Below are 18590 nucleotides of genomic sequence, written 5' to 3' on the forward strand. Positions count from 1 at the left end.
AGTTATGACAGATATTCTCTCACTGAGTGAAAAGCTGTAAATTCACCATTAAAATAAAGCAAAATATTACAATGAAATGTAACCACTTCAGGGGTAGCAGAGTGCAGTCATAAACATTTAGGAGGATTCCTAGCATTAAGTTTTTGTGGTGTTATTTCAGCCTTTGATAACTTTTGCAATCAACATTAAAATTTGATTTTGTAGTACAAATTTTTTTTTTTTAATAGGTCTTATGGATGTTATCAAATCATTAACCACCAATATTTGGCAGAACAGATTTCGAGCGACCTTCGGAGGTGTGATGCAGTGTTCTTAATACTCAAAACAACATCTAAAATAAGGGGTGTATTCTGGAGGCAATGGTTTGCTGTTGTCCTCTGGACTGACAGGCAGGGTGGAACTGGAGATGTTGAAGATGAAGCACTAAATGGTTGGCTTAGAAAAAGATGGCTGCTCTCACACTCCCACACTGTGAGTTGGAGTGGCTGGCTGGTTTAGCCCAATGGTGCTGCATAACCAACTAGCAAAGTCGACCTCCTCTGCCTCGGAGTTCTTTATGAAGGGATGGACCTGAAAAAAAAACTGATATATGAAGTGTATTCGTAGGAAAAATATATTTATAAGGCCTGACAGAACATAATTGTTCCTACCATCAGTTGCTTGAGGTCTGCTCTTTCTGCTGGATTTTTGATTAAACTGCAAAACACGGACAATCAGAGAACCACAGAATTAAAAATGTCAATATAATGGTCTGTCTAGTATGGAGACCCTAAGAGTACACGGTGATGGAAAAAAAATATTAGATGAGACTATTTTTTTTTTTTTTACTCTCTTGCAAAAGTTTTGCATTCCCCTGAGAAACCGAATTCTCTTGCAAAAGTTTTATGAGCAAATGCAAAGTTTCCCAAAGAAAGCATCACAAAATGTAATTTTTTTAGAAAATTTTGGAGCAACCATTAACTTTCAGAGAAATGTGATACTTTTGTGAGAAAACACCCATCACCATGTCCAATTAGGGTCTCTAGAGTACAGCAACCATTTTCAAACTGGTTTTAGTTCAACCACAAGATGGGGCAGCAAGCACCACTGCAGAAGAATCTGTCCAAAGTTTCTTTTACTTCACTCTGCATTTTTATCAGTATGCCTCTTGCCTAGGTGAACTACAGTGCAGTTTTTGCTTACCATTTGTTAACAAAGTCTTGAAACTCTGCACCAAATATGCTTGGTAGTTTGGGAGGTGGCTAAAAAAAAAGAGAAACAGTTCCATTATGTTTAAATGAAGCAGCCAATAAATCCTCAATTTAATTAATTCACTGCCATAAAATTGTTCAGTGATCCTTTAAGTACCACGAAAGCTTACTTCATTGACAATATAGTCAAGCAGCTCAAATATAGCCATGGGAGGTCTGCTGTCTGGACCGTTTGCTGATAAGACAAACACACAAAAAAACTTTATTATGTAATGGTTATTATATATTTTCAGAAACAACTCTAAAATAACGTGATTAGTTTCTCCAAGCATTCCCACGTTCTTGCCCACAGGATAACAAAGACACTCACAGCTGCCGGGTCGGCCAGGGGGCCTCGGTTTAGGAGAGGCCTCGCTGGCTGAGGGGTCACCCTCAAGGGGCTGACCAAAAATTTGCTCCAGCTCTTTGGCATCAGGTGGTGGGATAGGGAAGCGTCCGATGGCCATCTCCACCAGAGAGAGACCCATGCTCCATATGTCAGACTGGACAGAGTAGTGAGTCCCTTGAAGGCGTTCAGGCTACAGATGGACACAGAGATAAAAGGATGAGGATCATAGAAAGAGGAAATTAACATTTTATACAGGAAGCAATGTGATGAAAAACAGGAACCTGAACAAACAGTCAACCGCCCAGAAGATACTCCAAATCAAACATCCAAGGAATCAAGAACTGGCTGAAAGGTCCTGGACACCAGATATATGGCATTGTGGATTCTATCAAATACCAACATATATATATATATATATATATATATATATATATATATATATAATTTTTTTTTTTTTTTTTTTGATATATTCTGCCATGGCCATCCCAGTTCTCAGACCTGAACCTTGTAGAAAAAAGCTGGGTGAAATGAAGAGGAGAGGCACCTCTGCATTTGAAAGATCTGGAGTGATTCTGTATGAAGGAATGGTCTCTGATCTCTTGTCAGGTGTTCTCCAACCTCATAATGCATTGCAGGAGTAGACTCAGAGCTGTTATCTTGCCAAATTGGAGGTTGCAAAATGTATTTAATAAAAGGGGGCCAATAATTTTGGCCAGCGTGTATTGGAGAAAAACATTTATTTCATCATGCGATTTTCCAGTTTTCAATTGTTTCACTTCAATGGAAGGTTAGCCATTTGTGATTTTTTTTTTAAACGAAACATCAAAAGGATGAAAAATGCAGATTTATTTTCACAGCCAATAATCTAATAATTCTGATTATAAAACTGTGTATATGCCTTTAATTGTATATATTATATTAACATATAATATATACATATTATATGAATTTAACATGGATCATTTTTAAATATATTAACAAATATATTATATTACAATGGGTCACTTTTTAAAAGATAATTTAATGGGATTGTAGTGAGACGATTTGCTAGAACTGGTATTTTTGTTGGGAATGTAAACTTACAGACATGTAGGACCTGGTGCCCACGAATGAATTGGCCATGGAGTCAATGAGCTGTCCACTCACACCAAAGTCACACAGCTTGATCTCACCACGCGAGTTCACCAGTATATTAGATGGCTTTACATCTGCAAGACAAGGACAAGGTCTTCCCTTCAGTAAATACAGTGTCAACAGAACAAGTAAATGAGTTTGAGATAACATGCACACCAGTCACCTCTGTGCATAATCTTGTGTTTCTCCCGCAGGTAGGACAGGCCTTTTATCACCTGCATGAATGGAAAGGAAACAGGTCCATAAACATTAAGCACTGTGCTTTAGCATCGCCTTCTAGAAACAGTCCATTAGAGACCATTGGGGATATTGTTGTGAAAGGTTACAGAGATACCAACCGCAATGCTAACTTTGCCCAGTATTTGTTCTGGGATCTTGACTGCTTTTTTCAGGCACTGGTCCAGGGAGCCACCATCCTACAGTAAAAGATTTTGATGGAGAAATATTCAGCAATACCTATATAGCACCTATAAAAGCAAAGTCAGTGTTTTTAAGGATACTGGAATGCTAAAATGAAATACATACATATTTTTGAAAGAAGTATCTTATGTTCACCAATGCTGTATTTATTTGATTAAAAAAAATACAGAAAAAATTAGTCGTTTTTTTTTTTTACTTTTTCAGGATTATTTGATGAATAGAAAGTTCAAAAGAACAGCATTTATTTTAAATAGAAATCTAAACATTTTATATATCCTTACTGTCAATTTAATTAATCCTTGCGGATTCATTTATTTAAAAACAAAATCTTACTGACCTCAAATTATCAAACAGTAGTGTAGAGTATATTATATATGTATGTATATAAATACCAGTACATAAACAATATACAGTACAGACCAAAAGTTTGGACACACCTTCTGATGGTCCCAACCCCATTTATAAGGCAAGAAATCACACTCATTAAACCTGACAGGGCACACCTGTGAAGTGAAAACCATTTCAGGTGACTACCTCTTGAAGCTCATCAAGAGAATGCCAAGAGTGTGCAAAGCAGTAATCAAAGCAAAAGGTGGCTACTTTGAAGAACCTAGAATATGACATATTTTCAGTTGTTTCACACTTTTTTGTTATGTTTATAATTCCATATATAATTCCACATGTGTTAATTCATAGTTTTGATGCCTTCCGTGTGAATCTACAATTTTCTTTGTCATGAAAATAAAGAAAACTCTTTAAATGAGAAGGTGTGTCCAAACTTTTTGTCTGTACTGTATATATATATATATAGAGAGAGAGAGAGAGAGAGAGAGGTAAACACTCATTTTCTTCTGTTTTATGTTTGACCCTTAGAGAGGACAGTACCATGTTCTCCATACAGATGCTGATCTCTCCATCACTGTAGAAAGCGCCGTAGAAGCCCACTATGTAGGGAGAGTTACACTCATGCAGCACCTGCAGCTCTCTGATGATCTGATTCCTTATTGCTGGCTTGATCTCTAGGTGGATCAACTGCATGAAAATAAGAAAAATAGGACTATATTACAAGAAGAAAAAAGGTGGAAATCTATTACTTTTAATAAAAAAAATTAATACAATTAAGAAACTTCTGCATATTTTTCTTCATATTGATGTTTTACATGCAAACTTAAGTTTACCTTGTTTTGATTTTGTCTTTATAAGTGCAGTGCAAAGCATAATGCTAAAGCCTTCATTTAGTTCTCTCGGTACCAGGCAGCGCTTTTCTCTGTAATTGCCAGGGTGTCTGCATTTTATAGTTAACTGACAAGGAGTTGCTTCTCTGCATGCAAACTATCAATTCTTTGTTGCATGTATGCTGTAAATTAGCTGTTTGGAGCATGTGTTGATCTTGGACCTTAGGTGGTCTTGTATAAAAGGATAATATGTTTCATCACCCTATAGTGAACTAGTGATATTTTTGGCTCAAAAAGAAGATTTCTTTTTTGTGCAAGTTTGTTAGGAAAAGTGTCATTTGACTCTAAAGGAAGAACTATTGAGTCAAGTTCAATTAGCCTCAATACATGTATTACATGTGCAATAAATGTCACAGGATCCATTCTGCATGCTAAGAACAGAATGGCATGCCTTATTCCTGTAATGTCTAACTTCTTCCGATCTATATTGTAGAGGCAGTACCAGATCTGATCGATTCAAGGCTGGTAATGACAATAAATGGACTTCAGTGACATTTCTTGCAAGCTTGAAGCTGAAACTAACATAATCTCTGGATGTAGCACATTGCTTTATCATAACTTACCTTCCTGGCCATGATGAAGCCTGAGGGTCTGTGTAAGACCTTGAAGACCACTCCTCCATTGCCTGCACCCAACTCACAAATCTTCTCAAAGTCATCATCTTTTAACTCTCCGACCTTCTGCTTCTGGGTGAGGAAAGCCTCCAGGCGTTTCTTCTGCTGCTCATCCAGCTCCAGTTCTTCCAGTTTCTTTTGCAGAGCTTCCAGATTTGTTCTAACACAAACACAGACAGAAAATTAAGACAATTTGTGAAACTAAACGGATCGATCTACACTTCAACACAGCCATGATGGTCTACAGGGCTCCTCTCTGTTAAGTGAACATTTCGAATTTTAATAATCAGTGAAGCAATTTTGTACAAATATATTTTTTCTTAAGAGATAATTAGGCTAAATTATCAAAAAGTCTTTTTTATATATATATATTCATTAAGATATCAGGACAGTTGTATCACTGACAATTTTAACTCCATGCCACTCAAAATGTATCAAAAAATGTTTTTTATCAGTAAGCATGCATATCACAGAACATGTATTTAAGTCATTGTATATATACATTACATATTTCATGTATTTTTAAATAGGACAAAAGTACAGTCACTATCACTTTGTCATTTTTGAAACTACAGTCCAGTGTTGTAATTGTTTACAAACTTTTTTGTTAACTGAAATTCTTTGAAAAGCTGAAATGAAAAGTAAGTGGTGGGAAGGTTTTATAACATCTTCTTCCTAAAGCTCTGTCTGAGGAAACAGGGAGTTCCTTTAAGCATGCGAGCCTTTCCCATGGCCCTGTTATCATGGTGATGTATTTCCTTAGCTTTCCGCTGGAAGAGTAAACTTCCATGATCCTAGGCTCTCCATCCTCTCTGCATATCCTCTAACACTCCTCTGTTCTTCACTGTTGCATAACTGCATTTACCAAGTGGAATCTTCTTCAGGAATCAAATGAATCTTCTTGTGTGCTCGAATGAACCAATTAAAAGCTTTATGATTCAGATACTGATACTATTTAGGAATTATTTAACCGTAATGTTAGGTTTTCTGCAGCTTGTGTTCCAGCTGAAAGAAATACCCAAAGCTTTGGTGTCACACTTGTTGCAAACATCTCATGCTGTATCTCCAAATGAATATTTCAGGACCATCTGACACCATGAGCCTCAAGGGCTTTTAAACACTGAGCCAATTCAGATGTAAAACATGTTGCCCTGCTCTTGAACAATGTTTCAGTCCACGACGAGTGACACTCACACATAAATGAACATCTAAGCGTGCTGATCAGTCTGCAAAATATCACAACATGTTTAGCTCCAGGATTGATGCCACGATGCCACGTGGATGAGAAAAGTACTCCAAGATGTCTTTGTTTTATCTATATGCAGAACGAGGAGAAGTGTTTTCATTTTTGACAGCAAGGCCAGATATAACCATGGTTACGAGGCTGCTGTGTGGGTGGAAGTGGGTGGAGTGGGCACGCTGTGGTGGAGACGTGATAATGGTGAAGGACGCAGAAGATGCCAGAGTGGAGAAAAATACTTCACAACTCAAACCTTGTGTTGCATGTAGGAGGCCATATCAGTCAGTGTGAAGAGCCACAGAGGATATTAAGCTCACAAAAGAGCTTTTTTCTGTTAGCCCGGCCAGACCATTAGTTCAAATTAATTTTTAGCAACATTTAAAGTAAAAAATATACAGTTTTTTTTTTATTAAACAATATTAGTTTTTTTATTTTATTTTGCAGTGTTACCTCAAAATAATATATTATTAGATAACTATTTAAAAAAATATATAAATTAAAAACCAAAATTATATAATGCAGAACATAAATAACAATATAATAAATAACAATATAATTTAACAATATAAATAATAATATTGCATAACAGCAAATTGGTTTATAAATTTGCAACAGAATGCTGCATTTGAACAAAAATACAGTAAAAACAGAAATACTGTAAAATATTATTACCATTAAAAATAACTGTCATTAGTCACATGATCCTTCAAAAACAATCAATACATCAAAAAGTAATTAAAAAAAATTAAATATTAAGTTTGCAAGACAAGTATATTTCTTCTGTTTTCCCCCAAAAATGTGTTATTACCATAGATAGACTGTATAAAAACAGGTTATTACCCATTTTAATTGTTCTGGATTCTGTGTTTTAAAATAAATTCAACATCAAGAAGAGCATCTAATAAAATCAATTCATAACATTTTTAAAATGTATTGAAATTGTAATCATTAATTATATATTTTGTAAAATACATAAAAAACAATAATGCATTATTTTTTACAGATCATAAAAAATGCAAAACAATGTTCATTCCAAGGGTGTTTTTCACAACACAATAATCACAGGGCCTCCAAAAAAAAAAGAAAGAAAGAAAAGAAAAAAACAACATATACTCCATCTATTAATGTAGCATGTAATGACAACGCAGCATGCTATGCTACAACAACTTGTAAGAAAGTAATAAATAGTTCAATGCTTCTACTACACCGTAAATTATTTAGTCTAAACTTTGATACACCATTATGTTTACATAAAAAGAGCAGATTATTTCTTAAGAAAGATACAAAAAGTTTATAAAAGTGAAAAGTAAAGCTGTTCATAGTTTAAGATTCAAACCCAGAAAAGCCTTTGAAGGCCCAAGAACAGTACTTAGGACCAAGAAAAATGACTTCTCTAACTTTTTTTGTTGTTGTTTGTAGTGTGTGGATACAGTATGATCAAGCACAGGAATTAGGTGATCAGCTTCACATGTCATGCACTGAAATGTGGATGTAAACAGTAACACCAGGGAGCACCAGGATCAGCTGAGTTCAGACAGAAGCAAACCATTTTTCTCTGGGGAGGAACACAAAACCAGAGATTGTGTTCTGTGGTCAATATTTGGATGTTTTATGTAGGACTTTTGATGATGAACCGACTATTTCTAATTGTGAGCAAACTCAGTCTACCCAATCATTGACTACCTTTGCCTTAACTAATCCATCTCTAATTGCTGATGTAATACAGAAATCAAATTCCTCTTCAAGCCGACTAGACCCTGCACCTACTTTTCTCCTGAAGCACTGTATCCCTGTTATTTCTGCCCCTATCTCACACCTCATAAACATGTCTTTCATTTCTTCCACTGTTCCTATCTCACTCAAGACTGCTGCTGTTACTCCTATTCTTAAAAAAATGAATCTGGATCCTGTAAATCTATCCAACTATCGTCCAATCTCTAACCTGCCATTTGTATCTAAAATCATGGAAAAGACTGTTGCTTCTCAGCTGCAGTCATTTCTAGCTCGCAACAATCTCTTTGATATTTTTCAGTCTGGTTTTCGCACACGGCACAGTGCAGAAACTGCGCTAGTAAAGGTTCTCAATGATCTATTACTCTCTGGCGATTCAGGCATTTTATCAATTCTTTTATTACTTGACCTTAGCTCAGCTTTTGATACTATTTGTCATAAGATACTACTCTCTCGCCTTGCAGAAGTTGGCATCTCAGGTTCTGCATTATCTTGGTTCTCCTCATATCTCACAGATAGGCAATACTTCATCTCACTGCAAGTCCAAAGTCCAAAATCTCCTAGTGCCTTGTTCAAACAAGAAGTTCCCCAGGGCTCAGTTCTCGGACCATTATTATTCATCGTCTATATTCAGCCTCTTGGCCAAATAATTCGTCGTCATGGTTTTAACTACCACTATTATGCAGATGACATCCAGATATATACTGCTTGTCAACCAGATTCTACCCAGTCGATGACATCCTTATCTTCATGTGTCAGTGAGTTAAAGGATTGGCTACATTCAAATTTTTCTCAGTCTGAACTTGAATAAAACAGAAATTTTAATAATTGGTCCCCCATCTCTAATAAAAAATAAAACTGATGTTTCTAGCTTTGACCTTGGCGCTATTTCTATTTTTCCCCATAGATATTTAGACCCATCGCTAACCTTGGATGACCACATTACCAAACTGTCCAAAGCTGCTTTTTTTCAACTACGTCGAATTGCACAACTTCTTCCTTTTCTGAGTAGAAAAGATGCGGAATCATTAGTAATAATAATAATAATAATAATTCATTACATTTATATAGCGCTTTTCTAGGCACTCAAAGCGCTTTACATAGTCTGGGGGTATCTCCTCATCCACCACCAGTGTGCAGCATCCACCTGGATGATGCGACGGCAGCCATAGTGCGCCAGAACGCCCACCACACACCAGCTTACTGGTGGAGAGGAGACAGAGTGATGAAGCCAATCAGCAGATATGGGGATTGTTAGGAGGCCATGATGGTCGGAGGCCAATGGGCGAATTTAGCCAGGATGCCGAGGTCACACCTCTACTCTTTTCGAAAGACATCCTGGGATTTTTAATGACCACAGAGAGTCAGGACCTCGGTTTAACGTCTCATCCGAAGGACGGTGCTTGTTGACAGTATAGTGTCCCCATCACTACACTGGGGCGCTAGGACCCACACAGACCACAGGGTGAGCACCCCCTGCTGGCCTCACTAGCACCTCTTCCAGCAGCAACCTAGTTTTCTCAGGAGGTCTCCCATCCAGGTACTGACCAGGCTCAGCCCTGCTTAGCTTCAGTGGGAAACCGGTCTTGGGCTCCAGGGTGATATTTTAGTGCATGCATTCGTTACCACTCGCCTAGACTATTGTAATGCTCTTTTCTCTGGTTTACCAGCTCACTCCATTGTTCGTCTGCAGTACATTCAAAATTCTGCTGCCAGATTATTAACTTCAACAAAAAAATCTGCTCACATCACCCCTATTTTATTTAAACTTTACTGGTTGCCTGTATCTATTCGTGTGCAATACAAAATTCTTCTGCTCACCTTTAAGGCACTTAAAGGTCTTGCTCCCTCCTATCTTTCCGACTTACTATCTTCTTATATACCTTCTCGCACACTCCGGTCTTCTAATTCTGAACTTCTTTCTGTACCTAGGTTCCGCCTGTCTTCAATGGGCGGCAGGTCCTTTTCTGTTATTGCACCCAAATTTTGGAATTCACTTCCCCTGGCACTCAGAACAGTCAAGTCGAAACTTTTTGCAATATTTGCATTGGGCAAATGTCCAATGAAATTGTTCATTGTTATTAATTTGTGTTGCTTTGGTGTACAATGTTCAGCGTCCTTGAGCTCGGGAAAGGCGCTATATAAATTAAACATATTATTATTTAACATCATTTCATAAATCATTCCTGTGGATGATATACATCTGTGATGTCATCCTGTAAATCCACAATTTAAACAGATCTCAGACACAAACATAGTAAAGGAAGAGAATTAGGGAACAGGTATAGGGAATGTCAGGGAATTATCAAGCTCTTCTTGATGCACTATAGCAGCATTCATACACCCAGCAGCGCTCTTAAGTAAAATGGAGAGCAGCAGATGGTGCCATGGTGTGTGTGTGTGTGGTGCGATTGTGTAACACAGTAACACTGAGTGGTTTCCTACTGATAATCTTGAAGTGCAGCACAGAGCTCGTGGGAAACATTAATGGCACATGTACCACTGCCAACAGAGAGAGATGAAACAATATTGGCAGGTTACAAAATTAGCATTGTCAAGTGCCAAATGCAAGGAAAACTGGCTTTGGTAAGTAAATAAAACAAGGTTACTATTAGTCATTTGGAGACCAACCTTTTTATCATCAAAACTTTATAGTTATCGTTCTTGGTGCGAATGGACCTGTAAGCCACCAAAACAAAAATATGAACAAGTAAATCACATCTGGTCTTAAAAAAAACTTTTCATTCATTGCTGTTGAAATTTATGACTGCTGAATCAATTCACTCTCTACTGGAGGCAGATAATCTTTCTGTATTACTCCTAATTTTCAAATTGCAAATGCATTAAAGAGGTGATACGTGTGTTTCCCAAGCGGTTAGCAAAAACTTAATATTAACTGCACTATTTGAAACAGTCTTGCCATGACAGATTTAAAGCAATGGCTTCTGGGAAGAAAAAAAAGCGTTGTCACAGTATTTAACATTCCACTGATCCGCTCTCAATAGCACTGACTTCCACAGGATTGAATCACCGCTACACACACACACACATTCCACAGCCTGTCCTGCTTTCTGTTTTACTGTCATTCTCCCAAACTCCTCTTCTATCGCACTATAGCACAGCTAATACTCATTATTTATGACCAAATAATAGCCAGCTTCTATATACAAAGCTGCAACTTTATCCTAAACAATTAATAGTTTTTTAATGCCAAATGGAGAGATTACAAGAGGGGAAAAGTGACTAAACTCTCAAGTGAGCTCAACGAAACAAGAGGCAATGACATGCACCACTAGCTCGGGCTGTGAGGACTGTCACTGGCCTGCCAAATGTGAAGCAGACAAACAAATTGATACTTTGCCGTCACTGGCATCTATATTTGGTGTTCAGTTAAAGTCTGTAATAATCACATATTGTGGTAAACTGGATGATTATACATTTGATCTCAGAGAATGATAACACATTTACATTTCTGTTTTAGATTAGGGACAACAAAACTCTACCTGGATTTCTGGCCTCTACAAATTGTAAACACACAGACAACTTCAGATACTTTATCTCTCCTGTTCTGCTCCTGTAATACTTTATCTTGGGCCTTTATTTCTGGACAACATACTAGAGAGAACAGCAGTGTTGTATTGGCAGCTTTGTCCATATGCAATAAGGTATTCTCTTTTTTCTTAGTGGCGGGCACCTGATGGATCCTAAACAACACCAATATATGGGATAATCCACAAACAGCATGCACTTTTACTGTGTTAATTAGATATTTTTAAAAGCACAACCACTTATCACTTATACACACCCCTTATTATTGTGAATACAATAATACACAGTACAATATTGTGAAATATTTTAATAACTTAAAATATCAATTTTCTATTTTAATATATTTTAAAATGTAATTAATTCTAGTGATGACAGAGTTGAATTTGCAATAGTCATTATTTCAGTCTTTAGTGTCACATGATCCTTCAGAAATCATTCTAATCAGCTGATTTGGTGCTCATTTCTTGTTAGAATGAAGGTGTTTTGACACACACACACACACACACACACAAAATAACACACACAATTTTTAGTATCATGAATACAGGCACAATGGCTTAAACTGTAAAACTGTCAACCTTATCTTCAAACCTGTAACAAATCTCATAGCCACAATCTAACACATACTACAAGTATACTACATCTTCAGATGGCACAATACAGTTTAATAAAACTCAAAGAGATTATTTGATAGGATGTTTAAAATCTGAAGGATATTTACTTTAAAATCACTTTATCAAACTTAAAAAGGCACCCATTTCGCAAAATGACCCATTTTGGCATTATGTAAGTCAACTAATAATAATCACCTTCAGCGTACAGTTCATTTGTGGCCTTTATAATTCTGTTGACACTTAGAATCAACACACCCTCAAAATGTTTTGAAAATATCCACACTAATAACAATTTAAAGCCCACTCCAAGCAGATCTAGCACTGCCACGTCTATTTAGGAGCCCTGTTAGAGTCAAACCATAATCTGAATGAGCCAAACAATCCATGAATGAAACGGCTTTGGTTTCATGAAGTCCTCTAACAGCTTGTTTTACATGAATTGACATCGTAAGACTCAAGCCCACTCACTCTGTGGCCCCGGTTCCGTTCAACGCGTTCCCGTCTGGAATTGGGTTCAGCTGAATCGGCTCTGGCTTCCTCCTTTTTTGCATGATGAATCCTAAAAGCTGGCTTCTCGGCAGTAAAAAGAAAAATTCAAAGAGGAGCAATCTGATCCGCAGATCACACCAACTCACTCGCCGACAGAGCAGTGATGAATAAGCTATGAATAGCCTATCACACCCTACCAGTCGCTGTTTGCTTTACAATAAATAAAGACAGAATGCCGTCAACGACAACCTCGCATGGCCTTCTGACAGGTAGAATGAAGGCTGTTTCGAAGAATATAGGTTATTCAGATGAGAAACTGAGTGTTTCTAGAGGTGGATGAGAGTAGAAGATGGGTACAGAGATTGTCTCTTACGTCATGAAAATATTTACATCTGTCTTCCGGACAGCATGAGCGCTTATGAACAATGACCCCATCTGCTGGTGTAAACGCGCTATTATGCCGCATTGTTTATATTAGGAAAGAAATATTAAGACATTTCAACAATAATTTACCAGCATCCAGCCTTTTTTATGTCTTTATGTATTAGAATAAAGAACTTCTGTATATTACATTGCACGTTTTCAATTTCTGTAGAGCCAGACCTCTGATATAAAAAGCTTGATCATAAAGTTTTATCCTTGGTAAATTCAAATTTTCTCTATGGAGTATGGACCCCCTGGATGGAATAGATGATACAGGCCTATAGAAAAAATATTAAATGTACTGCCATTCAGGTCTCCATGCAGTTTGGAAGTAACTGTCTATTAAGTTTGAATTGACTTTAAAATGAAAACAAATTCCCTGCTGCAAAACAAACATATTAAGTCCATATAACTTCCATAAAGTGTTGCTTTAATAGAAATGTAATTGCTTGTGCCTGTGGTGAAGCGTGGTGATAATAATCACATAACCAACACAATGTATTCTGCATTAGGCTATATATTGGTCAATCGTCTTACATCATTAACTCCTTAAAATAATGGTTGACATGCTTTTTGTAGCTATTAAGGAACATATGATTTCACATAAAACTTGTAACATACAATTTAACCAGTTTAAAATCATATAGAAAACACATCATATCTGTTTAGAAAAGTTGTAAACATGTTCACATTGCAATCTCAGTGTCTTGGGTCATTTTAATATGCAAGATGGACCAGTAAACCAATGATGCCATTAATACAATACAATACTATCCCGACGAGGAAAAATAAAGATCAAATATCTATTACAAAATGGACACGTTTTTAGACCACATTTCGCAGGAAGGGCAACCAGCCCCATTTGGAGATTAAACATAAATTTATACAAATCTTCTCTACACTCCTCAAGGCCATAAATCTGTCTGCAGCTTAGTAAACAGATGCATCTCCTATTCTCCTTCCAAGTGGTTTCTTTCTCAGCATTTATCTATGTTTATGCCGGAACCAGACCAGTTCATTTGCTTTGTGGATTTAGCCTAATTACTTATCTCTGCTCATGCCATCCTTTCATCTGCTGTTTTTAGTGCCATTGTGGTTGATTTTATTCCTATATATCTTTTCCTATACTAATATTATTACCATCTGTACTCTGATGGAGAATGTCAGATGGAGAATTAATTACTCTAAGCTCAATCGTGCATTAGATAGGCCTAGAAAAATGTTTAGTAAACTTTTCTGGATAAGTATATAACCGCATCTATCTTGACTCTCAACAAATCGGCCTTGACAGAGAGATTGTGATGCAGTGTAAAGAGTCAACTATAGCCTTTTCTAACGGTATAATCATAATTTATCAGTAACTTACTCAACAATTTAGTGCAACAGGCAGATTTGCTCTGTCAGCTATTCTGATAGGTTCCCCTCTGTGATTTTATAAAAAGCAGATCTGGATAATTACAGCATTTGCATTAAGGTAGCCTATGCAAGAAATCATGTCCTCCTAGGAGCATTAGATAGGCTACTATTAAAATTGAAGAGCTGTCAAATTAATGATGCATAACTTTAAAAAAACAGTAAGCAAAAACAGAAAATGATATTTATTAGCTGAAACTGATTCACTGTAATGAATTGTCTTGTAAGTAATTTTTATTCAAGACATGTTTGGGATCTGTGAAAGACTTTATTTCCACAGAAAATCTAAGATCTTTTATTGTCTGCATTATCCTGTCTTGTGGAGTTAGTAATGGCATATTATAAAGTTATCATGAACGATCTGTTAAAGCATGGAACTAGGATACAGGCTAGCACTCTGCTCCTAAATTCTGGCTTTTATTTACTCACTGCAAACAGATGGATGATGAAAAAGAATCAATAAACGTAAGAAATATTACGTTTAAATATTAGTGCTAATATTAAGTTAAAAGGATGGTGAAAAATGACCTAATCAACACAATAAGCTTAGTAGGCTAGATTTGTTTGATCATTTTATGCCACATTAAAGATATTGTGAAAAATAAAATTAATTGTAAAATAATTAAACGATTAAATGTTAAATTGATGAAAACTGAGATTTTGTTATATTAATTAACATTTTTTTTACCCACACAGCTGTTTCTCTGCATTCAGTGTGAACTAAAAGTCAGTATAACACACTAATTTGCATCCCCATATTTACTTCTGTAATATGTCTAATCTGAAATACAGGTTTTGTACCATGGGGAATTGATTGGATGGCTAAAACCCCACTCACATTGCAGAAATACCACAGAATGGCATAAAATAGTCAATAAGTACGCATATTGGGACGCACCTTATGTCATAGGTAAATGGAAAGGGTTGCAAAAAAAGAAGAGGATTTCGTGACTTCAGTCGTTTCAAAGGCTGCAAAAGATATTCAAAAATAAATACTGATGAAAAATCCAGACGAGAACAACTGCTCACAAGAGCAGGAATTTGTAAACAGTGAGATTTGATTTAATGTTAACTTTTTTATTATTATTATTTTCATTGTATTTACTAAAATTGTGGTTTTGCTTTAAGTGTGACACTGAAGTAAAAGTTCACCGAGAACAGTTTCTTTTTCCAAATAAAGGTAAATGTGTTGTTCGCTAAGCGCTTGCAGTTTCAGCACCGTGCTCTCTGACGTCACGTGAGTTTTAAATGAGGCCGCGCGAGAGGCAGAAACATTCGGCAACAGTGTCGGTTACAGTCAGAGGACGAGCCGCTGCGCAACGCTCTGACAGCACTAGCCTGAAAAGGCGAATGTTACAGTGAATTTTATCAAATACTCTCCAGGATTCTTCTTCATGTAGTCTGCCATAAATTACCTACGACAATGTGGAGAATTTTATTCTAGAGACGAAGACAATGGACGGACAGCAAGCAGCGATTTCAGATCAGGGAAAGTAAAACAGATAAGGAAAAGGTAACGTTATGTATTTTGTATTTCGCTTTTATAGCCTATAGTAATACCCTATAATCTGTAATAAAATTGTATTCAAAATATTGATATACGCATTGTGTGGCTGAATCATACAAGCTGTTCAGTTAACTGGATGAAATTTCTATTGCTGGATATAGCTTTATTTACAAATGTTATCCTCAGACGGCTGTAAATGCAGTCTTTGAACATTATTATTTTAGAATTATTTAAGGTGATAGTTAAACCGGTCAATAAAGGTTCATATAGGACATACAGGTTTCATTAACGATGTCTTAATACTCTTTTGCACTCTATAGCTTACATATAATAAATGTAGCTACAGATGTTTTCATTCTATAAGCTCGCTAATGTAATAAAATGTTTTTGGGATAAAATTAAGTTGTAATTTTTTAATCGTTCACTATTCTTTATCATAGGCGATATCATTTTAGTTCAGTTTGGGCTACAAGATCGATTGTGTGGGCCGTCAATACATTGCTGCAGTCTATATTTATTTATAAGCGTGGTAGATTTTCTGCAAAAAGTTGTCGTATCGTATCCAGTACAATTCTTCAGTCAGTGTCTTCTTTCAGTCGAGCTATTTCTGCCTCTAATCATTTTAGCTATAATGACGTTATAAATAAAACAAAATGCGTTGTCGTAGGCTAGATTATATGTCAATAAAATAGCCTATTTTATAGAATATTGCTAACTGAATCTCTTTCTAACGTAATATTATATAATCAATAGTATATAATAGTACGTTATCAACGCACTCGTAATGTTTTGATCTCTGTGAAACTAAAACCTAGTCTTATCACAGTAATTTACGTGGGTCATATATATATATATATATATATATATATATATATATATATATATATATATGAGAGAGATTTATATTTATTTATATCAGAGACATAAAGCATTTGAGAGGAGACGACGCACTTGTCGCCCGGAATCGTCTTCTTTCCATTCATTACTTTTGATTTAAAGTTTAGAGGCCACTAGATGGCTATGTTGAGCAATTTGACAGCCTTATTGAGACGTCCAGAGCCCCTGTGCATATATCCAAACAGATGCAGTCCTGTAAATATAGAAATATAGCAGGTTTAGATGATATAGTTGAGTCATTTGTTTTCCAGACAATACAATATCAGGGACAACATTCCTTCATATAGACAAGAAAAGCTCTAAATAAAATATAATTGGTTGATTGTACAGTGTTTATTATCATACATAAGACTGATAACATTGCTGTGTACAACATTTGTTTGGACAGTGTTTATTTTGTAGATTTATTTCTGAATATGTCTTAGCTTTTCAGGTTGTGAATGAGGGAGTTTCTCTTGGTGTTAATAACCAAGTTAATTGTAACATCAGCACTAATATCTTATAGATGACTGACCAATACCCTTTATGATGTAAGATTGATGAGATTCATATTCCTGTTATTGACATGAAAATCAGAAATTATTTGTTCATGCTCATCTTCAATGTGTGCATGACCTGCATTAAGTTGAGAATATGGAGAAACAGGTCTTGTTGCATTTGCAGCAAATGTGTCCACAGTTTTGTCTGACTCACATTTGTTTCTCCGTCTGGCATATTTAGGGCTGTGTTTGCCTGAGTGTTGGTTAGTTGACTTGCCTAGACTGCATTACAGCCATCTGTCAAAAAGTCATAAATGTACTTTGCCAATACAGTAATGCTGCTTTTGTTTCCAGTCTTCAGCTTTTAGCCTAATTAAACAGCAGCCTTGTTGAGAAGATATTCATTATTTGGCTGCTATTTATTCTGCCCAATTATTCCTTCAAGACAATCTAAAAAAGGCATTGTTGTGTTCATTGTTTTCCCCATGAACATATTTTAATATGTATATTGTAAAATAATGCACAAATAAATTTAAATGCAGCTCAGTTTAGAGTCAATTTATTTCAGGGGCTTCATTACCTACTTGATAAGTTTGCTGAAAAGGTGAAAAGGTGCAAAACTTCGTTCCACCCAATATAATATTTAGTTATTATGTTAATATAGACATATTTGACCAGAGAGTCATTAATAATACAATATTACAACAACAAAATTATAAATGATGCATGAGATTTATCATTTAGAGCAAATATTAAAATAATGAGAATGTTTGATGATGTTGACTGCTTGTACCTATTACCTCTAGTTCAATATGACCATGGTGTGTTATGTTTTGAGTCCTGGGACGTTGTTCTCAAGCCTAACCTTCTGTGTGACTGAATGCATGCATGTGTGAGAGTGAGACAGGAGGCTTAACAATGAGAGACTGTGCGCTGCTTTGTGCAGCACCACTGGCCTGTGAGATCTGATTCGTCCTGACAGCTCTTAATGACAGGGAAGCAGGGGCATTTTTGGTTTAATTTTCTGAGCTGGTTTGCATAGTGAAGCTTGAAACAAGGGCAAAGGCAAATCTTTTGGATCTTTTCCTTGCTATTTCATCACCGGCGAGATTCCAGTTTACAGTCTAGTAAACCCTTTCAGCTGGAAAACCTGATGTTTGCTTCAATCGATAATCTTAATTAGTGCTGATTAATGAAGAAACACTGGCTGTGCATTGCTAATAGTTGAATGAATTCCCAAGGACGACGTGCTTCAACCTTCTGCTTT

The 18590-nt window shown here is 36.2% G+C and overlaps 2 protein-coding genes across 5 annotated transcripts in view; one reads left to right on the top strand and one right to left on the bottom strand.

Annotated features, from left to right (window-relative positions):
• Positions 1–346: 346 nt before the first annotated feature.
• LOC132156157 (dual specificity mitogen-activated protein kinase kinase 1-like) lies at positions 347–12975 on the bottom strand. Its single transcript, XM_059565045.1, has 11 exons — positions 12584–12975; positions 4931–5141; positions 4018–4164; positions 3051–3128; positions 2876–2927; positions 2662–2786; positions 1561–1768; positions 1361–1425; positions 1183–1241; positions 651–696; positions 347–570 (listed from the first exon to the last, which is right to left on the bottom strand). The coding sequence occupies exons 1-11, from the start codon at positions 12664–12666 to the stop codon at positions 457–459; spliced, it is 1188 nt and encodes a 395-aa protein (XP_059421028.1). The 5' UTR covers positions 12667–12975; the 3' UTR covers positions 347–456.
• A 2746-nt stretch (positions 12976–15721) lies between these two features.
• The window catches only part of LOC132156160 (multiple epidermal growth factor-like domains protein 11), a 133899-nt gene continuing 131030 nt past the window's right edge, over positions 15722–18590 (top strand). For all 4 annotated transcript variants that reach the window (XM_059565048.1, XM_059565051.1, XM_059565050.1 and 1 more), the window contains exon 1: positions 15722–15953. The gene's annotated coding sequence lies outside the window, so the exon portion shown is untranslated. The remainder of the gene's footprint in view (positions 15954–18590) is intronic.

The sequence above is a fragment of the Carassius carassius genome, chromosome 13, assembly GCF_963082965.1.
Source record: "Carassius carassius chromosome 13, fCarCar2.1, whole genome shotgun sequence".
Classification (NCBI taxonomy): Eukaryota; Metazoa; Chordata; class Actinopteri; order Cypriniformes; family Cyprinidae; genus Carassius; species Carassius carassius.